This window comes from Caloenas nicobarica, chromosome Z (assembly GCF_036013445.1).
Source record: "Caloenas nicobarica isolate bCalNic1 chromosome Z, bCalNic1.hap1, whole genome shotgun sequence".
Lineage (NCBI taxonomy): Eukaryota > Metazoa > Chordata > Aves > Columbiformes > Columbidae > Caloenas > Caloenas nicobarica.
Window position 1 is genome coordinate 28,528,826 of NC_088284.1, and position 26,727 is coordinate 28,555,552.

Consider the following 26,727-nt stretch of genomic DNA (forward strand, 5'->3'; position numbering starts at 1 on the left):
CTATATAAATGATCAGAGTGCTTTTTTTTTTTTTTAATGCTTCTGCTTCTTAGAACTTGGGAGTTGATTATATTTAACATACAACCTGCTGTGACCATAAATATAAAAGGCTGTTACCCTGCATTCAAATTTTTATTTGGGTGTTCAGTGTTACAAACAGTTGTGTACAATATTCCTCCTTTGATTGTGAAGATTGCAATTTAGTAATTTTAGTAAAATAGCATGAGTAAGTATGTATGGCTGTATCTATAATACTGAGTATAAATACTGTATTGTATTTAATTTTAAGTACATGACTTGAAATCTATTTCAAAGACCAGTCATGACAGAAGTTAAAAATGTCAGAGGCTGGAGGGAGGGAGATTAATATGTTAGTGTCTACAAACCGTCACAGTTTAATTACAGGTTTTAATATTTAATATAATTATACAGTGCTTTTCACTTTCATAGTTTGAATGTGAACTAATTTATCCTCATGACACCCCTGTAAAGCACTTGAGCAATGTTTATCCCCAGTTCACAAGTGGGGAATCGGATTTGGTCTTGGTACCAAACAGCACTGCAGAGATTAAATTCTGGGCAGCCCCTGTTCCTCTTGTCAGGCAAACCAAACCATCCATCTGCCATGCCACAGCCCCATGGTGTCCGTCCGAGGCTGTGCTGCACCCCGACAGAAGCCACCACTTTGGTGTGGGACCTGTAGCTCCACCTGGGGTTGAGTGTGAGCCTTCCTGTGGCTACTGACAGAGCTGCACCTCCCAGCTCCTAAGGCAGTTTCATCCCCTTGCTTGCTCAGGTAGTTTCTCATCTACTCACCCAGTCCCACATTTTCAGAAGGGGCAGTGTAGAAATCCCGTCTGTTGCCCAAGTGTAGTCTTTCTTTGAGTGGGAGCGGAAACAGGCTAGATCAGTGAGTGTCCTCCTGACTGTAAGTGAACGTAGTGATCTTGAGAAGTGCCTGGTTGAGAGACATGGAAATGGTCATGTCTCAACACTAAAACAAGAGCGACATGGGCAGTGGAAGCTGAGCCTTCCCCAGCACCACCACTAGGATCTCTGGCTGCTGCCATGGTGGGAAGGTGGTTTGGACTCATGCCTGATCCGACATGCCATCTCCATGCTCTTTTAGTCTGTGCTATTGATGAAGACTGCCAATAGTACTGAAAGATCAGTGAATTACAAGTGCAGTTGATGCTAGTGACATGTATACTGAAACTTCTTTATACATCCCGATTAAAAATTTTGATCATCCTGTGTGTAGCCTGTATAAGGTCTTGTAAGGAAAAATCCCTCCAAGTCAGATGTATCTGTAGTACTGTGCTGAAGGGCATTGTAGAGATGACCCTCAGCTTGATGTCTTCAGCTTTTACAGTGTTCCAGCCTACTGCCTTGAAAATAATGCTGGTGTAAGTATAGTGATGCTGAGCCCCTGGGGAAGGTGTATTTGGGATCATGCTGGGAGAAGAGGCCTCGGTGGGGGCAATTCTGCTAGCCAAGGCAGCGGGCACCCCTTGTTTGTGTTAAGGAGCCCTGTTGTTAAAGAATCTGCAGTAGCTGTGTTGAAATTTAACCTTCTAGCACAAACTGAGCGATGAGCTTTTGATAAAATGTAAACAGTTACGGAAGGAATTCTGTGTTTTTCCTAAATAGGGAAGCCTGGCCGAGGAATCTTGGGCTATTTTTAATTCAACCTAAAAGTAGCCATACCAAGATTATTTAAACATAACTCTCCATTGAAGTGAGAGATAAATATAAGTGAATTTTGTAAGTTGGTGCTTTTATATGGTTTCCTTTCACAGGTCTTTTATCTGTGTTTCAGAGCAATGAAATATTTAAACTAATTCCAAGGTCATACTGCAAACTTGGGTCTGTGCAACAGCTGCACTGCTTGTTCTCATGTGGCTTGATTTTCCTTTTTATCTTGTTCTTTGCAACTGAAGACTTACCGGTATGTATTTCATGTGACTGACTGATACGAAAGCCCCTTAAAACATGGAAGACCACACAGAAGAGGGTTTTCCATTCCTTTATTTTGGTACTGTCTTGGGCTTGACTCCTGTCTTCTGAGAAACGGTGCTGGTTCCTGTGGAAGGCAGGAGAGTTCATTCGCATCTTTGAAGACACAATTTCCTATTAATCTAAATATGTATGTGTGCGTATATGTATGTTAAATATACAGCAGTGCCGTGTTCCCATCTGTAGGCTCTGAAGTTGGAGGCAGTTTAGGAAGTTGCTGAGATGGAAGATTATTTTTGTATTTTACTCAGCAACTAGTAGACAAGACATCCCTCTGACCCTTTAAAACTTCTGGTTGTATTTTCATTGAATGAAGATTCCAGCATTCCCTGTGACTGCTTAAAAACTTCACCAACATGGTAGAGCTGAAGTTGTGAAAGGAAGGCTTGAATCAATGTTTACTTCCTACACATCTGAAGAGTTGTAGCTATCTTTGTTTTACGAGTTCTCAGTACTTCTTTGAAAAAGTGAGTTTTTACAAATCTGACTGTGTAATTTTCCTTCCCTGTTGTGTGGTTTTTGTTTTGTTGTTTTGGGTTTGTTTGTTTGGTGTTTTTTGGTTTTGTTTTTTGTGTGTGTATGTGGGTTTTTTTGGTGGTGGTGTTGTTTTGTGTTTGGGTTTTTTTTGTCTAAGAGCTAATAGGGACTTGGATTTAAGTGACAGATTGTGTAATGTGATTAAATATCTAACATCCGCTCAAAACTTAACAGAGTTAGATTCATAGAATCATCTTGATTGGAAAAGACCTTTAAGGTTGAGTCTAACTATTAACCTAGTGCTGCGAAGTCCACCTCTAAACCATGTCCCTAAGAACCTCATCTACACATGTCTTAAACACCTCCAGGGATGGTGACTCAACCGCGTCTCTGGGCAGCCTGTTCCAATGCCTGACAACCCTTTCTGTGAAGAGGTGTTTCCTAATAGCACAACTTGAGGCCCTTTCCTCTTGTCCAATCACTTGCTACTTGGGAGAAGCGACCAACACCCTCCGTGCTACAACCTCCTTCCAGGCAGTTGTAGACAGCGATAAGGTCTCCCCTCAGCCTCCTTTCCTCCAGACTGAACAGCCCCTGTTCCCTCAGCTGCTCCTCATCAGACTTGTGCTCCAGGCCCCTCACTGGCTTTGTTGTCTTTCTCTGAACTCTCTCCAGTACCTCAACATCTTTCCTGTAGTGAGAGGCCCAAAACTGAACACAGGATTTGACGTGTAGCCTCACCAACACCGAGTGCAGGGGGATGATCACTTCCCTAGTCCTGCTGGCCACACTATTCCTGATTACACAGTTGTGATGAGCCCCGAATCAAAATGCTAACTTGAGTCTTGGCCATGCTTAAAATACCTTACATCTGGTATGGTGATGCACTACTTGAGTTGTTTCCCTGACTGTCCAGATAAATGCTTTTCAGCCTTTTCAGTTGGAATACCTCTTGAAAAAATACCCAGTGGAGATGCAGGCTTCTTCAGAAAAACAGAGATTGCTAGATGGTGCACTAATTTTGTTAGCCTTTAGAAGAGGCCACCAGTGGAAAATCACTGATCTCAACTGCAAAACTTGAATTAGTACAACCTGTGGCCAAAGCACTGCCTGATGTAAATCTAGTCACTTCAGTCCACACTAGGCTAATTCAGGTAGACTTGATCTGAATTGTCTCTGTGCTGACATTGCCTATGTAAAAATGCTCCTTTAGAAGCACCATAGTCTCACACAGCGGTAAATCTTATTTGTGACGGAAATGCCTTTAGTGTTTTAAGACTTTGGATTTGTTTGGGGATTTTTTTTTTCTTTGTTTAGCTTTGCAGAACCATCTGTCACAGCTCAGAGGCAACAAGGTGATGATTTTCCTCATGTTCATCAGTAGCAGCACTCACGAGCAGTCACTTAAACCTGAGCAAGATTGCTGAAGTTACAAGAACTACACAGATGTTTTGAGGAGAGTGTTTTTAACATCACAGTTGTAGAAATATTATGGAAAGTCTCATTTTCGGTGTAGAAGCATTCTAGCATAGCTGCTGAGATGGGAGGAAAGAAACCTCACCTTGACTTTAATGTTCTATTATAAAATATTTTTAGTTAAATACCTTTTCATAGGCTGTCATTTCAAAGTGCTTATGACTACTGAGGAGAAATTTAAGTCTTTTTTAAAGAATATTTAGATTAAAGCCAAGACGTCCAAACCAGGACAAAACACATACAAAAACCTCTGCAGTATTCCTTTCCCCTGGCCCCTTGAACTTCTCTTCTTTGTGTAAAACATGATTATTTCTTTTCTTGCTGTTTACAGGTGCTCCTGACCCAACAGCAGGTGCTAGCATAGATGACGAAAACTGCTGGCATTTGGATGAGGAACAGGTCCAAGAACAGGTTAAAATCTTCCTCTCCCAGGGTGGATACCACGGATCAGGGAAGCAGCTCAATTTGCTCTTTGCAAAGGTGTGTTGAGTACTCTAAACCTTCCTTTTTTTCTCATTCACCATCCCCGAGCCAGTCTGTACTTGTTCGAGTCTTACTCGAAGACCCGTTCTAAAACAGGACAAAGCCTTGGGAACACAATGGCAACATAATAATGAGTTGTACAGCAATGGAATACAATGTGATGTGTCTTGAGATCAGTATAAGGATATGAAGAAACATTTCAACTGTCCGCAGCTTTGTTGTTCTTTTCTTTCTCACCCCCAAAATGCTGGAGAAACCTGTAGAAATTAATTTTGCAGCAGGTTGCATAATAGAACTGTGGATTACTTGTTGAAGAAGTGTCTTTGAAGAATTGCAATGGGATACTGAAGCAAAAAACTGTTAGGAAGGCAGACTGGTTTTTTTTTCCAACTTGAAAATTTCACATCAGATCTATAAGTTACATTTTTTATTTAACAGAGATGAAATGTTTAACTCTTCAGCATATTGTCTGTATTGTGATTTCTTTCTTTTTTTCAAGTTTGTATTAAAAGACTTGTTTCCTAGGTGCGAGAGATGCTAAAGATGAGAGATTCAAATGGAGCTCGCATGTTGACGTTGATAACAGAACAGTTCATGGCTGACCCTCGTCTGTTGCTTTGGAGACAACAAGGAACTACAATGACTGACAAGTATAGACAGCTCTGGGATGAACTGGGTAAATGCACAGACTTCAAAATCATCTAGGTGTTCATATGTATAATGATGAAGAAACAATTGCATGTTTGGAGTGGAGAGAAAATTTATTGTGGTACTAGATAAAGCAGGTTAGAGTTTTCTGCAGTTTCACTTCTTTAGTTAAGGTTGGGTGAAATTGAATTTCTGATCTATAGCATCAGACAATTGCCATTGGAGGAGGGGAAGCATGGTATGAAACAAGTACAATTGCAACAGGTTGTAAATGGCTGAGGATCTAAAAAGAATTAAGCAAAAAGCAGAAATGTAGCTACACAACTGAGGGTAAGTATATAAGCCACTAGTGGAAAGGCTAAGAAAGAAATTGATTCACAACTAGAGAGAAACAGAAGCAAAAAGACAATATTAATTAACAGTATAAGAAGATACCATCAAAAGAAAATAGAAGTCCATTACTGAGCAGGGAAGGAAATCAAATAACAGAGGGCTAAAACAATGAACACTGCTATACAGGAAAGGTCAGTTGTGACCAGATAAGTGACTTGGTTGTACAACAGAGGGAGGAACAGAGACTGAAATGGGAAAGGAATATTTAAACTGGTAAGGTCTGAGTACACTTGCTCTACAGTGTTCCAGAAACTTGCTGACATACTTTGAGAACTTCTGAAGCGGTAGTTCTAAAATCTATAGGAGTTTGTGGTAGAGAGAGGAAAGTCAAAACAACCTGAATGTAAATGTCACCAGTATTTTAAAGGTGGGTAGATGAGTGGAAAGAATATTAAGTAACACAAGCATTGCTTTTCTAGGTGTAAGGTACTGGAACAAACTACTAACCAATTGGTGTGTGTGTAGAAGGTAAAGGTGATAAAAGACAACCTGAATTATTTAAAATACAGTGACAAATCTAATTTGGTTTTCTAAAAGGTAATTTGTTGTGCATATGTGCAATTAATGTGTATGTCTTAGCTGTAGTAAGGTTTTGGATGCTGTCTCAAAGCAAGCTGAAGACACACAGCCTAAATGGAATCACTTTGTGGTTAATGGAGTTTGGAGTAGTTACCTCTACTCTCACTCAATCTGGAAAGACATGTCAAGTGTAGACTGAAAGCAATCTGTCTTGAGATATGTTCTGATCAATATTGCTATGCCTGACTTATGTGGCATGGAACATATAAATATTAAATAGCAAACAAAAAACCTAACAGATGATGCCCTATGGGACATTATGTAAACACTGCAGAGAAGAGAATCAAAAACCATAATGCTCGTGATACATTCTAAAGGTCCAAAATCAAACTACATCAAATTAAATCTAAGCAAGAATTATACTCTTCATTTAGAAACGAAACATCAAAAGCAAAACTTAAGTTTTCCACTGTTAAAGGTTAAAGATGACCATGATTGATTGTGTGTTGACTGGTGGGGCTAAGACTGGATATAAACCTGTTTATTGTAAGTTATGTTCACTGTAAATGAAGCATTGGGCTAATAAAGCACTAGCTCTTGATAGTATAGACTTCTGTGGTGGAAAGCCTTAATATTAGAGCAGGCAAATCTCTGCTGAAGAGAGTGTGGATATAACTGCTTTGTCTTCAAGTGTAATAACTATTTTAGTATGCTGTTTTTATGATGCCTTGTCTTTTTGGAGAATAGCAGTTTTTGCCAAGCGGGGCACGTGCTTAGCTGGACATGTATGCAGCAAAATTGTATCCCACCGTACTGAAAACTGGAGGGTCTCATGCTTTGTTACTTGTGTGGGTTCAGCTGGTAGGTGGTGGCAGAGGCAGAATGTGTTCTCCATCTGTTACCTGTAGCAGTTTTGCCACATGCTGTCAATAAACCTGAAAGGTTTTGTTGAATTTTCTTGCTTCATCAGTTTCATATTAACATCATTTTCTTGTCAGCATCTATCTGAAGATAGAGGAGGTGGAATCTCTCTGCCTGTGACATCAAATAAGCAATATTTTAGATTAATTGAATTTATTTGTTTACCCCTGTTTAATCAGAATTATAGATGCCGATCCCCAAAAACCACAGTGCAACCTCCAGCCTCACCACTTCAGCTGCTGTATTTGCTGTTGTTTCAGTCCTGAACCATTTTGCCACCTATAACAGTGTCAAAATATATTGTGTACCGTGGTTTCAGTTGCAAATACTTCTCAGTCACTTCAGGTGTGTAGTAGGATAAGGCTAGAACTTGTTTCTTCCACCTCCAGCTCATGTTTATGTTGCTAAATATCTATTTCTTCCCCAAACCTGTAGGATTCCTTCCACTGGTGCTTAGAAAGTTCCCTCAAAATTGCTGTTAATTAGATAACTCTCTCTAGCTTGACTCTTACCCTGTGTGAGAGTTACAAGCTGCTGCCATGTTTTTGCTTGGATTTCACCTTGAGTTTCACTCAAACACAAAACTTTTTCCAGGCGAAACGTGCATCTGTAAAAAATGTGACAATGCAAAAGTTGAAGGAGATTTTAAGGGAGACCAGAGTTACAACAGCAAGCTGCAGAAGGAAGAGCAGGATGACCCTGGCAACATAAAATCTGTGCCAGTAGTGGCAGAGAACTCAGACATTGTGTTTAGGGCGGCAATATTATTATTATGTTCTAAAATAATGTTGGTTTCCTGTCTTGTCATCTTCTAGGATGTCAGAGAAATAAAATGTCAATAAAGGGAGTGAGACAGGCCTTTGCATACTTGATTTTTTTCAATCCATCTGGTCAGAGTAATCTGGGAATGGCATATATGTATGTGTTTAAAAACAATGTTTTATCTATGATATAATTTCTTTCACAGGTAGGTAGCAATTGAACATTGTCATTATGGAGAATTTTAGGACATAAAAAGTATCTAAATACAGACTCTGCTTAGCAAAGGCTTGCTTGCTTATCCTGGTATGCTGTCTGCCAACTGCTAGGCATATGGCCACTTTGTCAGTTCCATCTTGGCACAGGTTTTTAAGTTACTTTAAAAAACTTCAGCTTTGGTCTTTGACTGGGTCACTTGAGCCTTTCATTAGAACTTAACTGATGCTTCCTGCCTGGCATTGGGAAGGGTACTGGAAGGACATGCTGGGCTCTGATCAGAATTCCTGCTGAAGTTTATGGTAAATTGTTGACTTCAGAAGAAGACAGATTGAATTTGAATGTTTGAAGGAGCTGATTTTAAAACAAAACAAAACAAACAAAAATCCCACAAAACAAACACAAAACAAAAAACCACCACCACTGAAAAACAAATACTTCACATCTAAGTATGAACCTAGCAATTTTCTAATACAAAGTCCTAATTCTGTAAGCAATATATGATTCAAAAGCCTCAAGTTAACAAGACGCCTTACACATAACTAGCTAGTTGGTTTTTTAAAGCCTTTAGATCAGGAAAAAGACAATAATAATTAGGGGATTCCTGTATTGTACATCAAACAATGGGTTGAGCTAAATGCTACTTATAGAACTCCAGAGGTGTAGTATTGGAAAGATCAAGGTTATAGGTCAAAGCTATAAGGCCTTGCTAATATAATATAGTACTTCTTGTACTAGAAGAATTTAGATGGAACTTAGTGACACACTGGTAAATGCTTCCAACTAGCCACAATAATACATGAACATGTTTTCCAGAGTTTAGAATGGAGTTAGAATTCTTCACGTGTTGCTGTTTAAATAGTTTCTCACTAGGTACATTTCACATGCTGATCTTCAGGTGTTTAACTGTTGGTGACCATGGTTGAAGACTTCAGTGTATCAGAATGATTAATTATCTGAAGCCCCTTGGTTTGCATTTTTAATTAAATTACATCAGTAAAACAGGGGGATATGGAAATTCACAGTATATATCTGCTGATGCCTGTTGAGCTGAGATCTCTGATTTGAAGAAAAGGTCAGTTAGCCGCCTTTGTAGTTCTAGAGGGAAAAATGGACCATACAATCTTACAGCAATAATTCATCCATCAAAAATTAAGTAAAAGTTACTTGTTATCTATGAAAGTGAAAATATTTCCTTAAGAAAAAAAAAAGGGAAAATTTGACTTTGTGCCCCAGCCCAGGGATCATGATGGCTGTGAGGCTCTACTTTGGAATTAAATGTTGAGCGCTGCCAGAAGATGCCAGACATCGAGAAGAGGCTGAGTTTTGTCGGTGAATGGGATCTGCAAGTTAATTGGTGTTTTCTGTAGGCTTCTGGCTGTGAAATGAAATTGGAAGCCCTTTAGCCACATGGATAATACAGGACCTGAATACAAATGTCACATGTCACCATCAGGGCCCACTGTGAAACAATACTGTTCCCACTCGAACACGGCGCCATTACAGATAATTTAAATATGGGGATTACATTTAAACTAAAAGCCCCATTTGCCTTTTACTGCAATTTAAATGTCCTCTTAGCAAAAGCTAAGTGACAAATTAAATGAAAAAAGTGCCCACATTTTTAAAGCTGTAATGCAAAACAACCTTTTATTACTTCTCATGTGCCACGAATGAATCATTATACTTGTCAACCCTAAACCAAGCCATAATTGGAGCAGCTACTGTTATCAAAGCGGGGCTGCTCTTGTGACAGCTTAATAAAGCTGAAACTGTTAAATTAAATCCCAGATGCTTAATCTGATGAAAGCAGTCAAGTAGAAGAATCTCAAGTATCTAGTGCCTGGTAGAGTGATGGAGCCCAACAGTTTGTCAACACGTAGATTACAGGATCAGATTATTTTTTTTTTTTTTGTGAACTACCATTTTCAGTGTATTTATATGCTCTTGCTTGCCGTCCTGATGTAGGCACTTCACATAATTTGCATATTTCAAAACAAACTTTTCCAGTAGATTTCCTCCATTTTCATATATAAGCACTGTTTAAGTGGGAGGAAGGCTGGTTTTTCTTAAGTCAAGGATTAGTTTCTTGTGGAACAAAAATAAGATGGCTGTGTCATGAGGAAGAGGGTGTGTCCAAAGAGCTCTTTCAAGGCAGGGCAGTGGATAAAATTGGTGAATGTGCTCTGGGTTTGCATCATGCTCATCCTGGTCTCTGTAGGTCCTGTTATTTTACAACGTTGAGGAGAACTTAAAAGGTAGCTGGGCAGTCTCTGCATTTTAGTCCATACGTTTCTCTTGTCTACCTCAAACGCTTGTTGGTACCTAAAGGTTTTAAATGTAGGAACCTGTCATGGTATTGCCATGACTCTTACTCATGGTATAGAGCTTTCCTGAGTGATATCCTTAGAATCCTTTCTGTTACGCATGGTAAATGGGTTGTTATCGTAAAGGTATTTCGTGAGCAGAGTAACATGTCTTTGCCTTAGTAGTTCTAGTAGCCTTAGTCTTGGTAGTGTTTCACTAGCAGTTTGCCTTGTTGTGGATAGCTGTTTAAATGTTGGAGCGGCCTGATGGTCTACGTTGAGTTCACATTTGCTGATATTTTGGCTGCTTTCTGCGTTAGAGTGATACTTTTTTGTCTTAATTTAAAACTAAGGTATCATTTTACAAGGTCATGTAATGTAGCGAAATAGTACAATATATTTCCTGAAGGATCTTGCCTAAATTTTGATTAGTAACACTTTGCTCCTCATCTAAAACTTAATTCTAAATCTTGAGTTTTGGCAGGGAATCATTATAGATTAATTAAGGGAGATTTAATTACTATATTGCCGTGAGCAAACTAATGATTGAATGTTAAATAATCCTTTTCTGATTTGGAAACCACTCTGAATTTTTCTGATAAAAGTGTATATTCATCTCTAGAAAATACCAAGTTAGATTCTTGTAAATTTAACTAAATGAAGCTATTCTCTATCTATATTTCTATCTCAAGCACTCCTTCAGTTTGTATTTAGAGATACAAACTTACATGAATGGGTCATGCCAGCTGTTCTAAACAGATTATCTCTGCTTAGTACATAAGTGGAGGGGAAAAAGGACAAAAGCAGCTGGGGTTGTTGCCAATACACCCCTAGAGAAATTCCTTCCTGATGTCAGATTTGATGACTACTTCAGGGCTGCCATGAAAAAGAATCACTAAAGTTAAGCATTCATTACAATTTTTGTTCTCCGATGCCATTTTTCTGGAGCTGCATACTTTGTATAATGTCTTTTTAGGATCAGCTATGCAGCAGAAACATTCATTTTTGCCCATCTTTTATGGTACTTCAAAAATGGTAAGCGAGGCTCTAAGTTTCAAATTTGAGTGCTAAGCTTATGTCTGTATTTTCATGATTTCTTTGAGTGCCCCAGGTTCTAGTTGCATCATGTTCTGCTCTAAAGCTAAGGAGAGTGCCAATGCCCTGCACCTGTAAAAAGTAAAGTTAACTTCAAATTTCTAAGTTTAATCAGTTGCACATATTACAATTCTGGCCTTGAAGTGAAAGCTGTAAGAATACCCATGTTTCAAAGGAAGTGGGATGCACCATGCTTTGCACCATTTCCCTTGGTCTTTCATCATGGGACTTCTAAGTAGAGTGATACCTTACACATTTGTGTCTTCAACTGTATCATATCCAGTAAACTGTCTTTGCTTAATTGATAAACGCATGTGCTTTCAGTTGATGCACTTAAAGTTACATCTGCTGTTTCGCAGAATAAGCTGTTGGTGTATGTCAGTGTATTGGAATGCTTTGTGCTGTTGGAGTCACTAAATTAACAGTACCTCTGAGTTAGCATCACAAACCAATTTTGCTGCTTTAAGGCCTGAGTTATGGATGACAACTTAAATAAATTGCTGTCGTGGCCCTGGAGTGTCTCAGTTGTTGCTGTCACCCTCATTTCCCCAGTGAATGAAGCCAGGCTGCAGTTCTGTGAAGATGGGTTCTGTCCATCTTCTGAGGATGATTTCCTTCCTCCTTCATTATTGACATGTGCCATAATGGTATTTGAAATGAGAGTGTATAAGGCTAAAGTATAACAGTAAGTGGGAGCTATTTTCAAATAGATGATTCTTTCCTGTGATTAAATTGCATATATCAGATTTGACAAATAATAGTGAAATTAGTTTATAAGCATAGCTTGAAGCCCTTATTTTTAATGCAGTACAGAAAGTTTGGGTTTCCATTTAGTTCACTTGGATTGAAAGTAGTTTTACAGCAGGAGCCAAATCTCTTGAAGTACCCACGTTAAAACGGTTTTGAAGTTTTTATTCTGAAGTTGAACTGATTTACTTATAAATGTCCTAAAAATTGTTCTGTATTGGAGCTGTTACAAAACTCATTATGGCCCTAACTGTTTAATTGTGACTGCCAAAATCAAGGGCAGAGTTTTACGAGGAGCCCAAGCTGATACTTAGCATTTTTTTCCTTCCCCTCTTTATTTTTAATAATTCAGTAATGTTAAGCAGCCATTTAATTTTTCAATACCACTTCTACTAAATACCAAAACTAGAGAGAAGTAACAGATTTATGGAGAGGAATTGCTGAATCTTCACTGATTTCTTTGAGTTTTACTATGGTCCAACAACCTGGCCTTGTGATATTTTCCAGTTTTATGTCTTGAATAGATACTGGAAAAATATCTGAAATTGGAAAAGTAAAGTTAGAGGTGTCAGTCTGCTTGTCTGTCAAAGCAAGATGAAGGAAAGCCTGCATAATTTAAGATACCTATATAGACTTAAAAAAGGATAGGAAAGACACTTCTGCCAAACAAACGGAAGTTAGCTGAAAATTGTAATTGGATCCAGACAAATGTAACTAGAAAACTAGAAATAAGCTTAGAATTTTGAGTTGTGGTAGCCAGGCAGTAGGCCAGCTAACCAGGAGCTGTGCTAGTATTGAAGTATGCTGTTTTTGTAAAAACGCAACAATCACTTTTGGACTGGAAGACTAAAGTAACTCAGGAAATCTTAGAGTAGGAAAGAATTAAGACTAGACAATCAGAATGTGTTCTTCTGGCCAGTTACAGTGGGTTATTTACATTCTGTGAGCATATTTGTGGCAATAATACTTTTTAATGAACTTCTACTATGCAAGGGAGTGTTTGCACTTGCTCCACTTTTTTTTTTAAATTGAGAGGTATTTTCATCTCTTTATGAATATCTTGTTTAATACCTTGTTTGTTTGAAGAATTTATCAAACTTTCTGGTTTTACATCTTCCTAAAAAAATTAGCTGTGAGAGAAATTCATTCATCTCAGTGATAAATTAAAATAGAGATATGTTAGTGTGTTTACAGTTAGTAGTCACATTAAATTTTCTGAAAATCAAAGTCTCTGAAAATAGACTGTGACTGCTGAGAGTGTATAACCAGTTAAAATATTTGATAAAATATCTGATCCCTCTTTTGAGGAGGAGCATACTTTGTGTTCACCACCTAGCTGTAAATATCGACAACTACTTAAAATTGTGAAGAAACGTATTAAGATACTCATAAGGGAGTGGTTTTCTACTATTTGTGCTAGTATTAGCAGTGCTTTTATCTTCAATTTATTCTTTAACAAATGAGTGGGTTTGTGAATATTAGGGAAGTTCATCCGTGAGATTCATTAGCAGCTGCTCTACACTTTCCTCTAGCTTTGTAGACTAATAGCTCATGTTTGTTGTGGTGATTAGGTTGTAGGGGTACTATAGGTGCATAGAGGGGCATCTGATGGACATGTGACAAATCCTAAGTGCTCTCTTGGATTGTAGTCTTGGGCTATGATCTTGTAAATTGCTCCTTTCAAGCAGATTTCTGTTGTTATGTGAAACCCTTTGGTCAAATGGTAGAGTGCCTGTAAAGATGCAGCAGTTTTTAAAACAAACTCAAAAAGACTTAACCCAGAACAATGGCCTTATGCAAAATGACAGAGTGCTTGCTTGGTTCCTTTTTCTGTTGTACTAGAAGTTGAAAATGTAGGAAGAGGACAGCAGGAGTGGTTTGTTACTTGACACACAGAGATCAGAGAATATAGTTGGTGATAACTTAGAATAGAATCTCAATATTTAAATACTTATTCCCTTTCAGCCAAATACAGATGTGCCTTTAACCCATGGAGCTGCAGTATGCAGCAAGAGAGAAAGGGAAACTTAAGGGATTAGGCTTTTTTTTTGTCCCTGGGTTACATCTCCACTCCCCTAATGTGTATTTGGAGTTTAGCATGCAGAAGGGCAATGATTCCCTCTTGCCATCAGTGCTGCAGGTAATCTATTGCATTAATCAGCCAGCTAGTGTGAAATGCATGGGGAGTGATTATACTATCATACACAATACAATCAGCATGAAGCACTTGTCAAGACCAATACATCAAAGTTTAATTCAGTAATAGAATGAATTAGAGCAAAATGAAGCATTCTGTTCTCCAACACAGCACCTATAGAAATCTTGTTTTTTCTGAAGACTGCACAGAGAAACCATAATGCGTTAAGGAATTGGTTTTATGAATAAAATTGCAACTTGGATCCAACTGAGTGCTGGGAGTACTTTTCCTTGGGGTTCTTATCAAGAACAGCACTGAAATGCTTTGCCTATCTTCACTGTTCCATAAAAGCAACTGTTTAATTGGAGCATTCTCCAGTGGGACTTCTGATTATGCTTTGTTCTAATGGAGATCTCTCCATGCCTGGAGGAAGGAGGTGGCTTTGCCAGTCATTCTGAAGGCACTTGTCTTTCTGTTTGAGAAGCAATAAATACCATACACTACCTTCTTTGAGGTTTCCTAGTGGGTGTCTCAGTGTAAGCGGATGTGTGTTTAAAAACCAGATGTAAACCACTTCAACATCTTTTGCTGACACTTCTACTTTAAAGGGGACTGTCTCCTAGTATTGTTTATTTTCTGGCACTTCAAATGCTGGAAAATGATGCTTTTGTAATAGAATTGATTATGCTCAAATGGGGCACAGTGGCAAGTATGCAGCAAGTGCTGAAACTGATTTATCTGCTGCACAGAGGGAATGATCTTGATTACCTGGCTCCGTTTTCTTTGAAATGATCAAGTGCTACTTACCTGGTAGGTTATGGTGTTTTATTTTTTAAGAAAGAGATGCTTATTAAGGGGAAGACCAAAGAACATTTCACAGTAGATGTGCTTCTATTTCTTGCATATTTTAATTTTGCAAATGAATAGATTGATCTTAAGCGTATTAAAAAAAAAAAAGCAAAGGCTAAGTTTTAGCCATTGATTACACAGGTATTGTAAATGTGGAAATGCGGACCCAAGCTTAGCTATACAGCAGCCCTAATAGAGTAGCATAATATTTCTAGGAGAAGCAGATTTCTTGAGAAGACTGTAATCAGTCAAGCAGAGTTGTTCACTGGCTCTTCAGTCATGGTCAGTGTCCTAGCCCTTGAATAAAACTGTTTCCATCACCACCTTCTCATTTACTGGAGCAAGAGAAAAATATAATGGGATTTATGAAAGTGCTTAATCTCTTGGGAGAGTCTTTGTATGTTCCTTGCACCTCCTTTGGCTTCATGAATACACGCATACACAGGTTGTGTAATTATTACAACACCTACTTTTACAGTGACTGAATACTTCTTAATGTTTTTCAGTTAGCATGTATAAATCCTAATCAGTGTAAAGGCATGCTGTCCCTTTCTCCTTGTGAATTCAAGGGTATGGATATCTACTGAAAACCAGAAAATCTTCCCCTGTATGAAGGCATGATTGTGTAAAGTAGTAATGTAACCCCCCCCCCTTTTTTTTTGTGGTGGTGGTATGAGGCACACTGAAGATGAATGACAGCCATACGTTTTCAAAAGGAGGGCTGTCTGAATTGAAGGTCTGTTTTAGTAAAGCTGACTTTTTCCAGGTCAGAAGAATTAGTGTTGAACCAAAATAGGCAATTCTTAACTGCAATATGACAGTTCTAATATTCATTCCCTTGTGAAGTTAATATCAAATTGCAGTTGCAGCATGTCTTATTTTCCAATTATCTTCTGGGGGAAAATTTTTTGTATATTGGATTGTGATCATTTTGCCACTGTGCTGTGAGGAGTTTTATATTGGAAAGCTGTAGGTCACAATCAAGGAATCCAAACCAGAACTTTAGTTTTGGTTTAGTAGCCTGTAGTTCAGGCGGAAAGATGTGTCAGCCTGCAGAGAACCTGTATGAAAAGACATCTGGCGCCAGGGGAACAGGAGACAGGAAGAAGAAAGCGCTGTGTTAGAGAGAAAAATAGAGCATATAAACACAAACACATTATCTGCTTTGTTGTTATTTGTTTGTTATTTAATGAGTCATTTGCTCATTTTTTGCAGGTGGTATTGGTGACATGATAAAATCTAGTCAAACAGGTAAATTTGAGAATGCCAGGAATGTATTTTGGGAAACTTCTTTTGAGTATAGACTGTTGCCAACAGTAGTTTCCAGGCTGAAGTCACTGGAAATGGATTCAGATACTTTTCCCACAAATTGCAAGTGGCTGCCCTTCGTTTTTCCATGAGCCATATCTGTAGCAAGGGGTAAGCATCAGCAGTTTCCCAGTATAGGAGCCATTGGGCAAAAAATAGAGAATCTTCTTTGTGGCCAATGTAAGCCTTCAGTCTGGTGGTGACAGTTAAGGGCCAGCTCAGGGGGCCTTCCACTGAGCAGCATCAGAGTGAAATAGAAAGAATACCCTCCAGGTTCCTTCCAGTTGGCACATGGTAAAAATCTGGGCACAACAGAACATTTTCCTCAGACTTCTCAGTGCTAGGAGCAGGGCAGGAACCAGTGAATTGAAAGAGCCAGTATGGAGCAGATGTCAGGGGAGGGGGAAGGCGCTTAGGGAGCAGGAGGAGAAAGAAATATGAGTACCACCAAATGCACAAACATTGAGGGGGGCCCGGAAAGAGGTGGGGGGGGGAAGGAAAAAACCCAGTTGAAAACCCTAGAAACCCAAATAAGCTGAAGAGTGGGGGGGTCAGTGGCATTATGCATCCTTTTCCCAGATGGTGGCTTTTGTAGTGCTACAGGAGCTGAGCCTGAGGCTCTTTCTGTTCCCTTCTTTTCTGGTGGGGGAGTTTTGTCTCTCACTCCTCCTCCTGCAAGGAGCCGGGCAGCTGTGAAAGCAGAGCGAGATCTCAGATGTGCACGCAGCTTGCCCTGAAGTCAGTAGGAGAAGGGTGCACTTGGACTTTATTGAAATTTTAAGTGGTTTGTGTGGGGTTTACTAGAAATACACTTGCCTGTTTGCTTCGTTTGCATAAAAATAGCCTGGATTTCTGAGACCGATTTCTGCTAACAATGTAGTTATGCTTGACATAGTTTCCCTCTTTAAACAAAAGTTTTTAAAGGATTTTGTTACGTCAGGGTATCTCTTGCCTCTCCTGCCTCTTAGATGTACTGCACGTAGACCGGAGCTTCTGAAGAGGCAAGCGAATTCCTTTGCCTCTAGTGTCGTTTCTGAGATGTGGAAAAAGAAGGGGCATGGTATAACCAGTAGTGTGTCTTCCGCCTTGCTGAATGATTGAGATACTTACGAAATGTGGTATTCCACTCTGCTTTGGTTCGAGTCTGAAAACACTGGGAATCTGGTTAACGAAGTATAACATTGTCTTATTTTTATTTTTTTTTTAGATGCTGAGAGGTACGGTGTCTCCTTAGTGCCCTCAAATGATACTTAATTTTGAAAATAAATAAGCAAGCCCAAGTTAACTATTCTCCAAGGCTTTCCAATATGCCTCATCTTCTGTTTTGTTCTGCAGATTGCAAGAAATACAGTCATTCTGTCTTGGGCAGTGCTGAATGCATTAATGCTTAATAATAAGAACCAGTTATAATTTGACTCTGTTCAGAGAGTGAAGTGTGATGAGCGTGTCTAAAGAATGTAATCTGATTTAATTTTAAAATAAGTTTTTAGAAATAGTATCGTTGTCCTTAGTCACTCCTATAGTAAGTTTCAGACACTGGGGTGGGGGGAGGGGGAGCAGGGGACGGACCACCATGACAAAAACAAACCAAAACAAAAAAACCACCTGCTGTACAGCATTTAACTACTGTGCAATAATAATCTGCAGTAGAGTAGTGTCTCTCTCTGGTGTTTTGCAGTCTGCCATATCATACACTGTAGTTTTCAGATTTCTTTAATATTACTTCCCCACTCTATATTGATCTGAATAGCAGGGGATTTGCAACCTTAAGGATCAGGCTGTTTCCACTGGCTCCTGTGTTGTGGGATACTGACAGACCAAGTTACTTGAGGAATGAATGTAATGTGATTGCCTGTGCTCTGCATATCTATTTTGCATTCTTAGTTAGCAAAAGAATACTTGAATGTGAGAATTTTATTATGCTAGAACAACCAGGTGTGGTTTTTTTTCAGCCTTTCATGAAGATTGCATAGTTCAAGCATATTTTCGGTATCTCTTGTAATATACAAGGCATGTTCTTAATAAGCAAATGAACTGTTGCTAAACAGTACTTTCAGATGCCTTCATGCTTCTGTTGAAGTTCACACTGAAGAGACTGCTGATTTAGAGAAAAATGTTTCCATTTGAAAATCGTTGCTAGAGACGCTGATGTATGTATGTCTGCCCTGCTCTATAGTCTCAGGGAGCAGGTTCCAAAGTGATGGTATGTGTGAAATGTCAGCACAGATTAGTTTTCCTTCAAGCTCCGTAAACAGAAAATGTCAAACAAATTTTCAGTGTAACCAAATTACAGAAGTAATTGCAGTAAAAATATTTTATTACCATTAGACTGTATAAAACCAGTGTTTACTGGATCTCTGAGACCCAGGTATGTTTGGGAATGAGTTATATAAGTTAGCTGGGTTCCAAGTTTAGAAGTATATGTTTACAAAACACATGTCATACTAATGCACTACTTTGGTTCCTGTAATGTGATACTGGAAGATACATAGTTCTTGTTCATAGAAAACAACATTTGCTTCCGGTACAAAAATTAGAATAAAAACTTTGGTCATTTCTTGCTGTAACTTTATGGGAATTCCTGTTTGCTTTTGACTGATGTTTGTCTGATCATACATTGTGAACTCTGGATTTTCTAATACACTTAATGCCTTTTAATTGAGAAGGCTGGCTTGGTACTGTCTTTCAACAGCTTCAGATAGGCTATGCCAGGTCAAAGATCCTGTGTTGGGAGCTCAGTCTGCCTGCTATTAGGTGTAGCTGGGAAGCAAGCAGTGTAGCTTTTGAGAGCAGAAAAAGTGTTACAATATAGAAGTTTGCAATTAGTCATTGGCTGCTGCTTTTTTAATAGAAAACATAATTTAGCAATTTTTTTAAAATCAGGTGCTCTGTGGATGTGTATAGTCTTAAATCCCCACTGCAAGTTGGAGCAGAAGGCCAGTTGGCTAAAACAGCTGAAAAAATGGAACAGTGTGGATGTTTGTCCCTGGGAAGATGGAAACCATGGAAACGAGCTGCCCAATTTAACCAATGCTTTGCCTCAGGGTGCAAATGCTAACCAAGGTGAGCCTAAACATATGCACTGACTGCAACATGTATTATAACCTCTATCTTATATACTTTAGCCTGCAGAATTCAGCATTCCTTTCTGGGACAAGGAACTTTCTTGTTGAGGATTGACCAGCCAAACTTATTTTCACTAATACTATCCTTGCAGAAAGGATGAATAGGTGGGGTTTTTGTGCTGGGGCCACAATGTGTTCAAGTATTTGTGTTTAGTTAGGTCTTCTAATGTTTCACTTGGTCCTTCTAAATGTGTTGAATGAAAATTGAGTGTCCTGGAAATATGTAATGTAAAAGCCTATTGTTTCTTTGCTTGCCTATGATCTTGTATTCCTTCTGGTGCTGGGTTTTTTTTGTTTTGTTTGCAGTTACAAAGCCTTTGATACCTATTTAAAGAGAGATATATTGCAACTGCATTAAACTCGTGTGTGAGAAACCAAAGCAGCTATTTGTGGGATGTGCTCTGTATGTGCAGTCTGCATTGCCAGGTGTGGGGGGGTTGCAGAAGCAACACTGCTGTCTTGGAGGAGGTGTCACTTCTTACTTGATGTCATGCTTTCTAATCTAAAAATGCTATTATCAAATCTGACAGAAGCCTTATTCAGTCCCCTTCAAGCAAAGATGGCTACTTTGCTAATAACTGGAGAAGATGTGGGATATTTATCTCAGAAAAAACACTTCATAATCCTCAAAACCCTCAGGTTTTTTATATGTATTTAATGTAATTTTGATAAAGTTAAAATCAAGTGCTTGGGAGGTGGCAGATTTGGACTTAGATGGGGTTTTCCTTGTTTCTTTTTCTGGGAAGTTTACCTCTGAAGGAAATAGACTTGGTTCATTTTTAGATCTCACAGCTAGCTGGGGACAGAAGTTCATTCAGCATGTAACTCCCTACAGAGGTGTTTTGCTTTCTGTATCTTGTGATGTTTAGCCCAACCTGGGCAGGCTAGTGGTAACTCTGACATGGCATCTCAACAATCGTAGACAGTGCTGTGTCAACAGAGTGATTTTGCCATAGGAAGATGTCCAGTAAGGATTTTGTCAGTCCCATGGCCTCAGTACCTCACTTTCTTTACCATATTTGTATATGTTTATGACAAATTATACAACTGTTCAAAGTTAATATCACTTCTGAAAGAGAAAACCTGAAAATGTTTCATGTGATGATTATCCATCCCTCATCCTGGCAGCTCTGGGTCTGAGGAGGAGAGAAGCTGGGGATATTTGAGTAGCTGTGCGCCATACTTTCTAGTTTGTTGTTAGGGGAGTTCCGTATGTCCTGTTGAATGTCCTTCATCTCTAGCTGATCTCTATGCAAAGTCCTGTTTAGCATCAGCTGTGCTGGTTTGTACATCTCTCTGAATGCAAAGTGAACGGCACACACTTCATCCAAACTGTTGGATTGCAATAAGATGCGAAATGTCATCTGCGGGCTGCTCGGTGCAGAGGGGTGCAAGGCAGGCTGCCCTCGTCTGGGGATTGGTGAATAGGCAGAAGACAAGAATACTGTGAATGACTGATTCTCATGTGAATGAGTAAAAGCTGATGTAGCTTTCTGAACTTGTGAAAATGACAGATTCACCGAACAGGCCACATCGGACGGTGTTCACTCGAGCCATTGAGGCGTGTGATCTGCACTGGCAGGACAGCCACTTACAGCACATTATCAGCAGTGACCTGTACACCAACTACTGTTACCATGACGACACTGAAAACTCACTCTTCGACTCTCATGGGTGGCCCCTCTGGCATGGTAAGTGGCTAAACCGGAAAGACATTTTCATGACTTGCTGCTTTGTTCATTTTCTATGGCATTATTTTTTGGGGGATGGTGGGGAGATGAATGAAAAGCCTGGCAAAAAGAACAGAGGCTCCCTTGAAATGCTGGCTCAGAAGTAGTCCTTAAGCGTCCTTGCATAGTTTTAAAAACAAAAACAAACCGAACCAACCAGCCAAATAAAAAAAGCCCTTTTGAGTAACCTAGCAAAACAGACCATTGCAGACATGGAAGCATTGCTATTCCTCAATTATTTTCTCCATTTTAGAACATGTTCCTACAGCCTGTGCGAGGGTGGATGCATTACGATCTCATGGATACCCACGAGAAGCACTGAGGCTAGCAATAGCTATTGTTAATACCCTAAGAAGGCAGCAGCAGAAACAGCTGGAAATGTTCCGGGCTCAGAAGAAAGGTAAATGTGGGGAAGAGAGAAGGGCAAAGGACATGCAGAGGTGACAGTAACACCAGACTGGAACTTTGCATGAGAAAATCGGTTTTGAAACTAAAACGAAAGAGGTGACTTTAACTCTTTGGTCCAAACAATCATAGTGGTAATGTCACATTCTAGATGTCAGAGGCTTTCTGCCTTCTGCAATATGTCTGGCGTGATGGAGCTTTCATCCCAATCGAGGTTTTTGGTTACACAGTAAAAATATTCACCCTGTGTAATTTACAGGCTTTTAAACAGAGCTTTGCATTTGGCATGTCAGGTGTTTAAAATAATATTTTTCTCTGACATATAATTTAGCTGAACTGTGTATTTCTGAGGTGGAAACCTGAAGTTGACATTGAGGGCAACGAGGCAAAGTCTGTGCTATGGAAATTCATCAAATTGGGCAGTTTGTTCCAAAAGAGTCTCTTATAGTGCTTAACATTTTAGTGTTTCTGAATAGAGGTGAATTGCTTCTTTGTGTGCTTTTGAAACATGTTTTTTTATAAAACGTTCCATGGTGTTCCTCTGAGCACTGCCCCTGTGTTTTTGAAGGAACACTTTCCTTTAGATACAGTTTCTGTGCCATGTGATCCTTGCTACCCAAAATAATTGTACACTGAACTTTGTCGTTAGTTTGAAGAAGCAGCAGAAGAAGGGGATGGCTGATGTGTTTGAAGAATGCACATGGAAAAACTGGAATTGCTTTCTTAGCTGCTACAAGAATCCCTTAATTCACATTTTCTTTTAAATCTTCTTTGCTACTCTTAACTATGTGCATTCTCATGCATTGTAGGCAAGAATACCAATGTGAAGTCATATGTGCGAATTTTTCGTGTGTGTACAGATATTTTTCCAGAAATAAGTGTTTGGAAGATAAGGTAGACACCTTACTGAAAAAAAAATAGCTGGTAGTTCCTGTGTGCCTCCATTTTTTTAATTTTTTTTTTTTCATGATACCCAAGAAAGGTTTGAGCACTGTTGTGGATCCTAGATTCTGACAAAACTTAAGAGCATTTTGTATTACTACTTAGGAGAATTTGCTAAGTCTTCTTATCATGTAATGTATCTATTCTTAACAAGCATTCCCTTAAAGCCTTTGCAGCTTTTTTAGCTTCTCAGACTGGGGAGTCAAGAAGGGAGGGACCTGTGTCATTGTGTGTGTGTGTAGGTACCACTGGCAGGTGTGAAGGGTCTGCTGCAAGTCAGCTGGCCGCAGTACTGCTTCTTTCCGTTCCCAGCTGCTAATGCAGTATCTGGACACTCAATACTTCTGATAAGTTCCTTTCCCTGTGAGTAGTTTCTGTAGCTGTCAACTAATATTCTGCTATTATAAATAAAGAATGGAGTGTATGAAATGCTATCTAGCCTGCCCTGAAACAAATGAGTTTGTTGTTTCTATGTTGTCACTCACCACTTTTTTCCATTTTTTTTTTCATCTTACGTGTGGAATTTTAAAAGAATACTCATTAAATACCACAAACTGTGTTGATCTTGTCTATGAGCAGATGAATTCTGCAGCTACAGCTCAGCTTTAGGTTTTAGTTCAGCAAACACCACATGCTTCTACTTAACTTTTATTCATGTGACTGATCTGATATCTGTGTAACCACTTGCATGATTTAAAGTTAAATGTCTACGTGACTGGAGGACTGAAGCCTTTGTTTGGCATGATACGAGTGCAGCTCATCAGTAGGCACAATAGATTAAACAAATGAGTCAGTAATAATGTGATTAATCCTTTTTGGTAATATTACTTGCTTCTGCCTGTTGTCTCTAGCACATGCTATTTGTTAGTAACACAATGATTTACTTGTTTGTTTTTTATATTGCATATCAGTGGATTCTTAAAAAAAAAAAAAAAACCACAACCAAAAAACCAATTAAAAAACTAAACCAAACAAACACAAAAACAAAACCAAAGAAAGTTCAACAGCGTGGCTGTGTTTCATTTTGTAGCTCTACACATTTAAATAGGCAAGAAGCAGGATTTTAGAGCTCTGTGATAATACATATGGTTAATACGAATGATGGCACTTTGTGAACAAGACAGAGCGGAGGCTAGTCCAAGCTAGTGTGTAAGAGGCAGAGAAACGGAGCATCCATAATGGCTTGTATACAGTTTTTAAATGGTGTCACCCATAATGCATCTGACATCTCATAGTTCAGTTGTGTGTATGTGTCTAGGAGGAAAAAAGTTAGGAGTTGGAGTCAAAGGGGAGCTGTTGAAATAAGACTTAGTAAAAAAAAAAAAAGGTATCTGGGGAATCTCTTAAAATGTTACCACAACAACAATTCCTTCATTTCACTCTGCTAAACAATTATTCCACATTCTAACTGAATGATGGGTGGGGACTACAAAACAAAGTATTCATGAAGGTATTTGTTGACTGAAATTTTAGAATGGCAAAAAACGTACTTGCTCCACTTAAAGGACAACTTTTTCTTGTATATGTCATTTAAACATATTTTTTTAAAGGAGCTGTCATCCTGAGCTTATTACTTCAATAAATATTTAGATGCAAGATAACCTTGTATTTTATTTATAAAAACAGAACAAATTTTAGAATATTTTCATTTACTTCAGAGCCATCAGATTAACTTAAAATGTAAAAATGGTACTACATCTTTTTGAGTGAAGAAACAGTTGTGAATATTTTACAAAAAGTCTGCTGTAATTTTTCAGCAGACGTTTTTAGAAGAGTTACTCATATCAAGTAAGAGATTTCAAAAGATACTGTGATTGAAATTTTTGACCCATAATATTTGCTAGTGCTCAAAATGCTGTTTGGCCTTCGTTCTTTTTCTTTTTTTTTTTTTTTTTCTCTTTCAACATATTTCCAAAGGACAATTAATTTACCCTGAAAGGTACTGTTTTTTCCTTCTTAGCAGAAGTTACTGGAAATACTCCGAATTCTGTACTGAGGGCATTTTAATCAGTTTTACTTTTATAATTGTTTTGAGGAGCTAATGTGCTCACTCTCACTCCCTCTTTTCTGTCACAGAACTTCTCCACAGAGGAGTAACCTCAATAACAAATCTTGAAGGTTGGGTGGGACATCCTTTGGACCCCATTGGCACTCTCTTCAGTAGCCTGATGGAAGCCTGCAGGGTGGATGATGAGAGCTTCCATGGATTCTCAGACTTCATGGGTAAGGCCAAGCAAAGGGAGCAATCTTCTATACATCTTCATTCACTGGAGGCATTTTTCTATTTTGTCTTTGTGAATCAGCTTCAAAGCCAATGTTCTTATAGTGTAAGAACTCATATTAGCTTTCCTTAAGAAAACACAAGGGAGAGAAAATGTTTAAGGTAAAGTGTTAAAGCACTTAAAAATTACCAGTTACTCATTCTTGAAGACAATTCCATATTTCACACTTGAAATAAAACCAAATAAGACTTTATAGCAGCAGGCCTTTCCACATACATTGCTCTGTCCTCTTTCTGAGAAGTCGCACGGAATCACAGAACTTTTGAGGTTGAAAGGCACATATGGAGATCATCTAGTTCAGCTGATCTGCTCAGAGCGGGGTCACCTAGAGCCGGTTGCCCAGGACTATGTCCAGTTGGGTTTTGAATAACTCCAAGAATGAACACTGTACCACCTCTCTGTGCAAGCTCTTGGAGTGTTCAACCACTCTCACAATAAAAAAAGTATTTTCTTATGCTCAGATGAAATTTCCTGTATTTCAGTTTGTGCCAATTACCTCTTGTCCTGTCACAGGATACCACTGAGAAGAGTCTGGCACTGTCTTCTTTACAATCTCCCATCAGATATTTATACATTTTGGTAAGATCCTCCTGAGCCTTCTCTTTTCCAGGCTAAATAACCCCCCCGTCTCACTCTCATTATATGAGAGATGCTGTAATCCTTTGATCATCTTTGTGGCCCCACACTGGACCTGCTCCAGTATGTCCATGTACTGGGGAGCCCACAGCTGCACACAGCACTCCAGGTGTGGGCTCACCAGTGCTAAGCAGAGGAAGAGTCAGCTCCGTTGACCTGCTAGCAGCACTTCTAGTGCAGCCCAGGATGTTATTGAACTTCTTAGCTGCAAGTTACGTAATACTTCAAATTGATGGCATACGTAGTTGGTAAATGATATGATTTCGAAAGTAGTGTGGTTTAGGATAGGATGTGTATGGCCATTTTAATTTCAGTATTTGCTTCCCAGGAGTTTAACTGATTAATTCCTTATGCTCAGTCTTTTTCTACCTCTGTGATAGCTTCTTATCACCACCTGTGTAGACAGAAACTGGATTCATCCCTCTGCTTGCAGCTCTTTCATGTGAACATCTGCAATCTTCTTGGGGCTTTGCTTCAAAACTCACATTATTCAATTAGATTTTCTTCAATAAATTTCCAATCTCACATCTACCAATTCTAGAAGAAGTTTTAATTAAAAGAAATTGGAGATCAGATTCTTTGCAATTACAAAAAAAAAAATACACACATACAAAAAACCCTAAACCAAACCAAACAAAAACCAAAAAAAAATCACAGCCCCATGAAATGAAACCAGTGTGTTGAAAAGTAACTTCCTCCTACACATGCATATGCAATTGACCAAATACATTCAGCCTTCTCATTTGCTGTAGTTGGCCATCTGCTTACATCTGTCGATTATAACTTTTTATTCCCAAATTAGACTGTAAACTGCTACAGGTTTGAATAGAGTTTTGTCATGTGATATGTCTGTGAAGTGCCAAATGAATTGGTAGTACTCTTTAGAACAATATATGGCTTGGTCTGTGTGGAATTTACATGTAATTTTTACTAAAAATAGGACTTATAGTGTTAATAATGTATATTTTTATCATAAATTTAACTGTAACAATAAAAAAAAACTAAAAAGAGTGCTAGCAAACAGAGGGTGCCTTAAAGTTGTGGAGTTGCCAGGCCTGTTGTATTTGCAGAGTCCTAATAGCTTGTGGGGAAAAAAAATTGAAATGGATCTTCCAATTTTGGCCTTATTAACACAAAGCTGGAGAAACTGCCTTTCTCTAAATCGTGCAGTTTAAAAATGAAAAGTTTTATTTGAGTGGATTATCTGAAACCTAATTGTTTTGTGTATTTTTGCCATGTGGAATTGGATGGATTTCT

The 26,727-nt window shown here is 38.8% G+C and overlaps 1 protein-coding gene across 2 annotated transcripts in view; it reads left to right on the top strand.

Annotated features, from left to right (window-relative positions):
- Positions 1–26,727, top strand: part of ZSWIM6 (zinc finger SWIM-type containing 6) — a 120,030-nt gene that overhangs the window by 75,585 nt on the left and 17,718 nt on the right. Inside the window, exons 3-8 of one of the 2 annotated variants that reach the window (XM_065656817.1) lie at positions 4,301–4,449; positions 4,978–5,128; positions 19,234–19,413; positions 20,990–21,166; positions 21,459–21,605; positions 24,629–24,775. In XM_065656817.1, coding sequence (XP_065512889.1) covers positions 4,301–4,449; positions 4,978–5,128; positions 19,234–19,413; positions 20,990–21,166; positions 21,459–21,605; positions 24,629–24,775 — 951 coding nt within the window. The remainder of the gene's footprint in view (positions 1–4,300; positions 4,450–4,977; positions 5,129–19,233; positions 19,414–20,989; positions 21,167–21,458; positions 21,606–24,628; positions 24,776–26,727) is intronic. The other variant, XM_065656818.1, reaches the window with a different exon arrangement.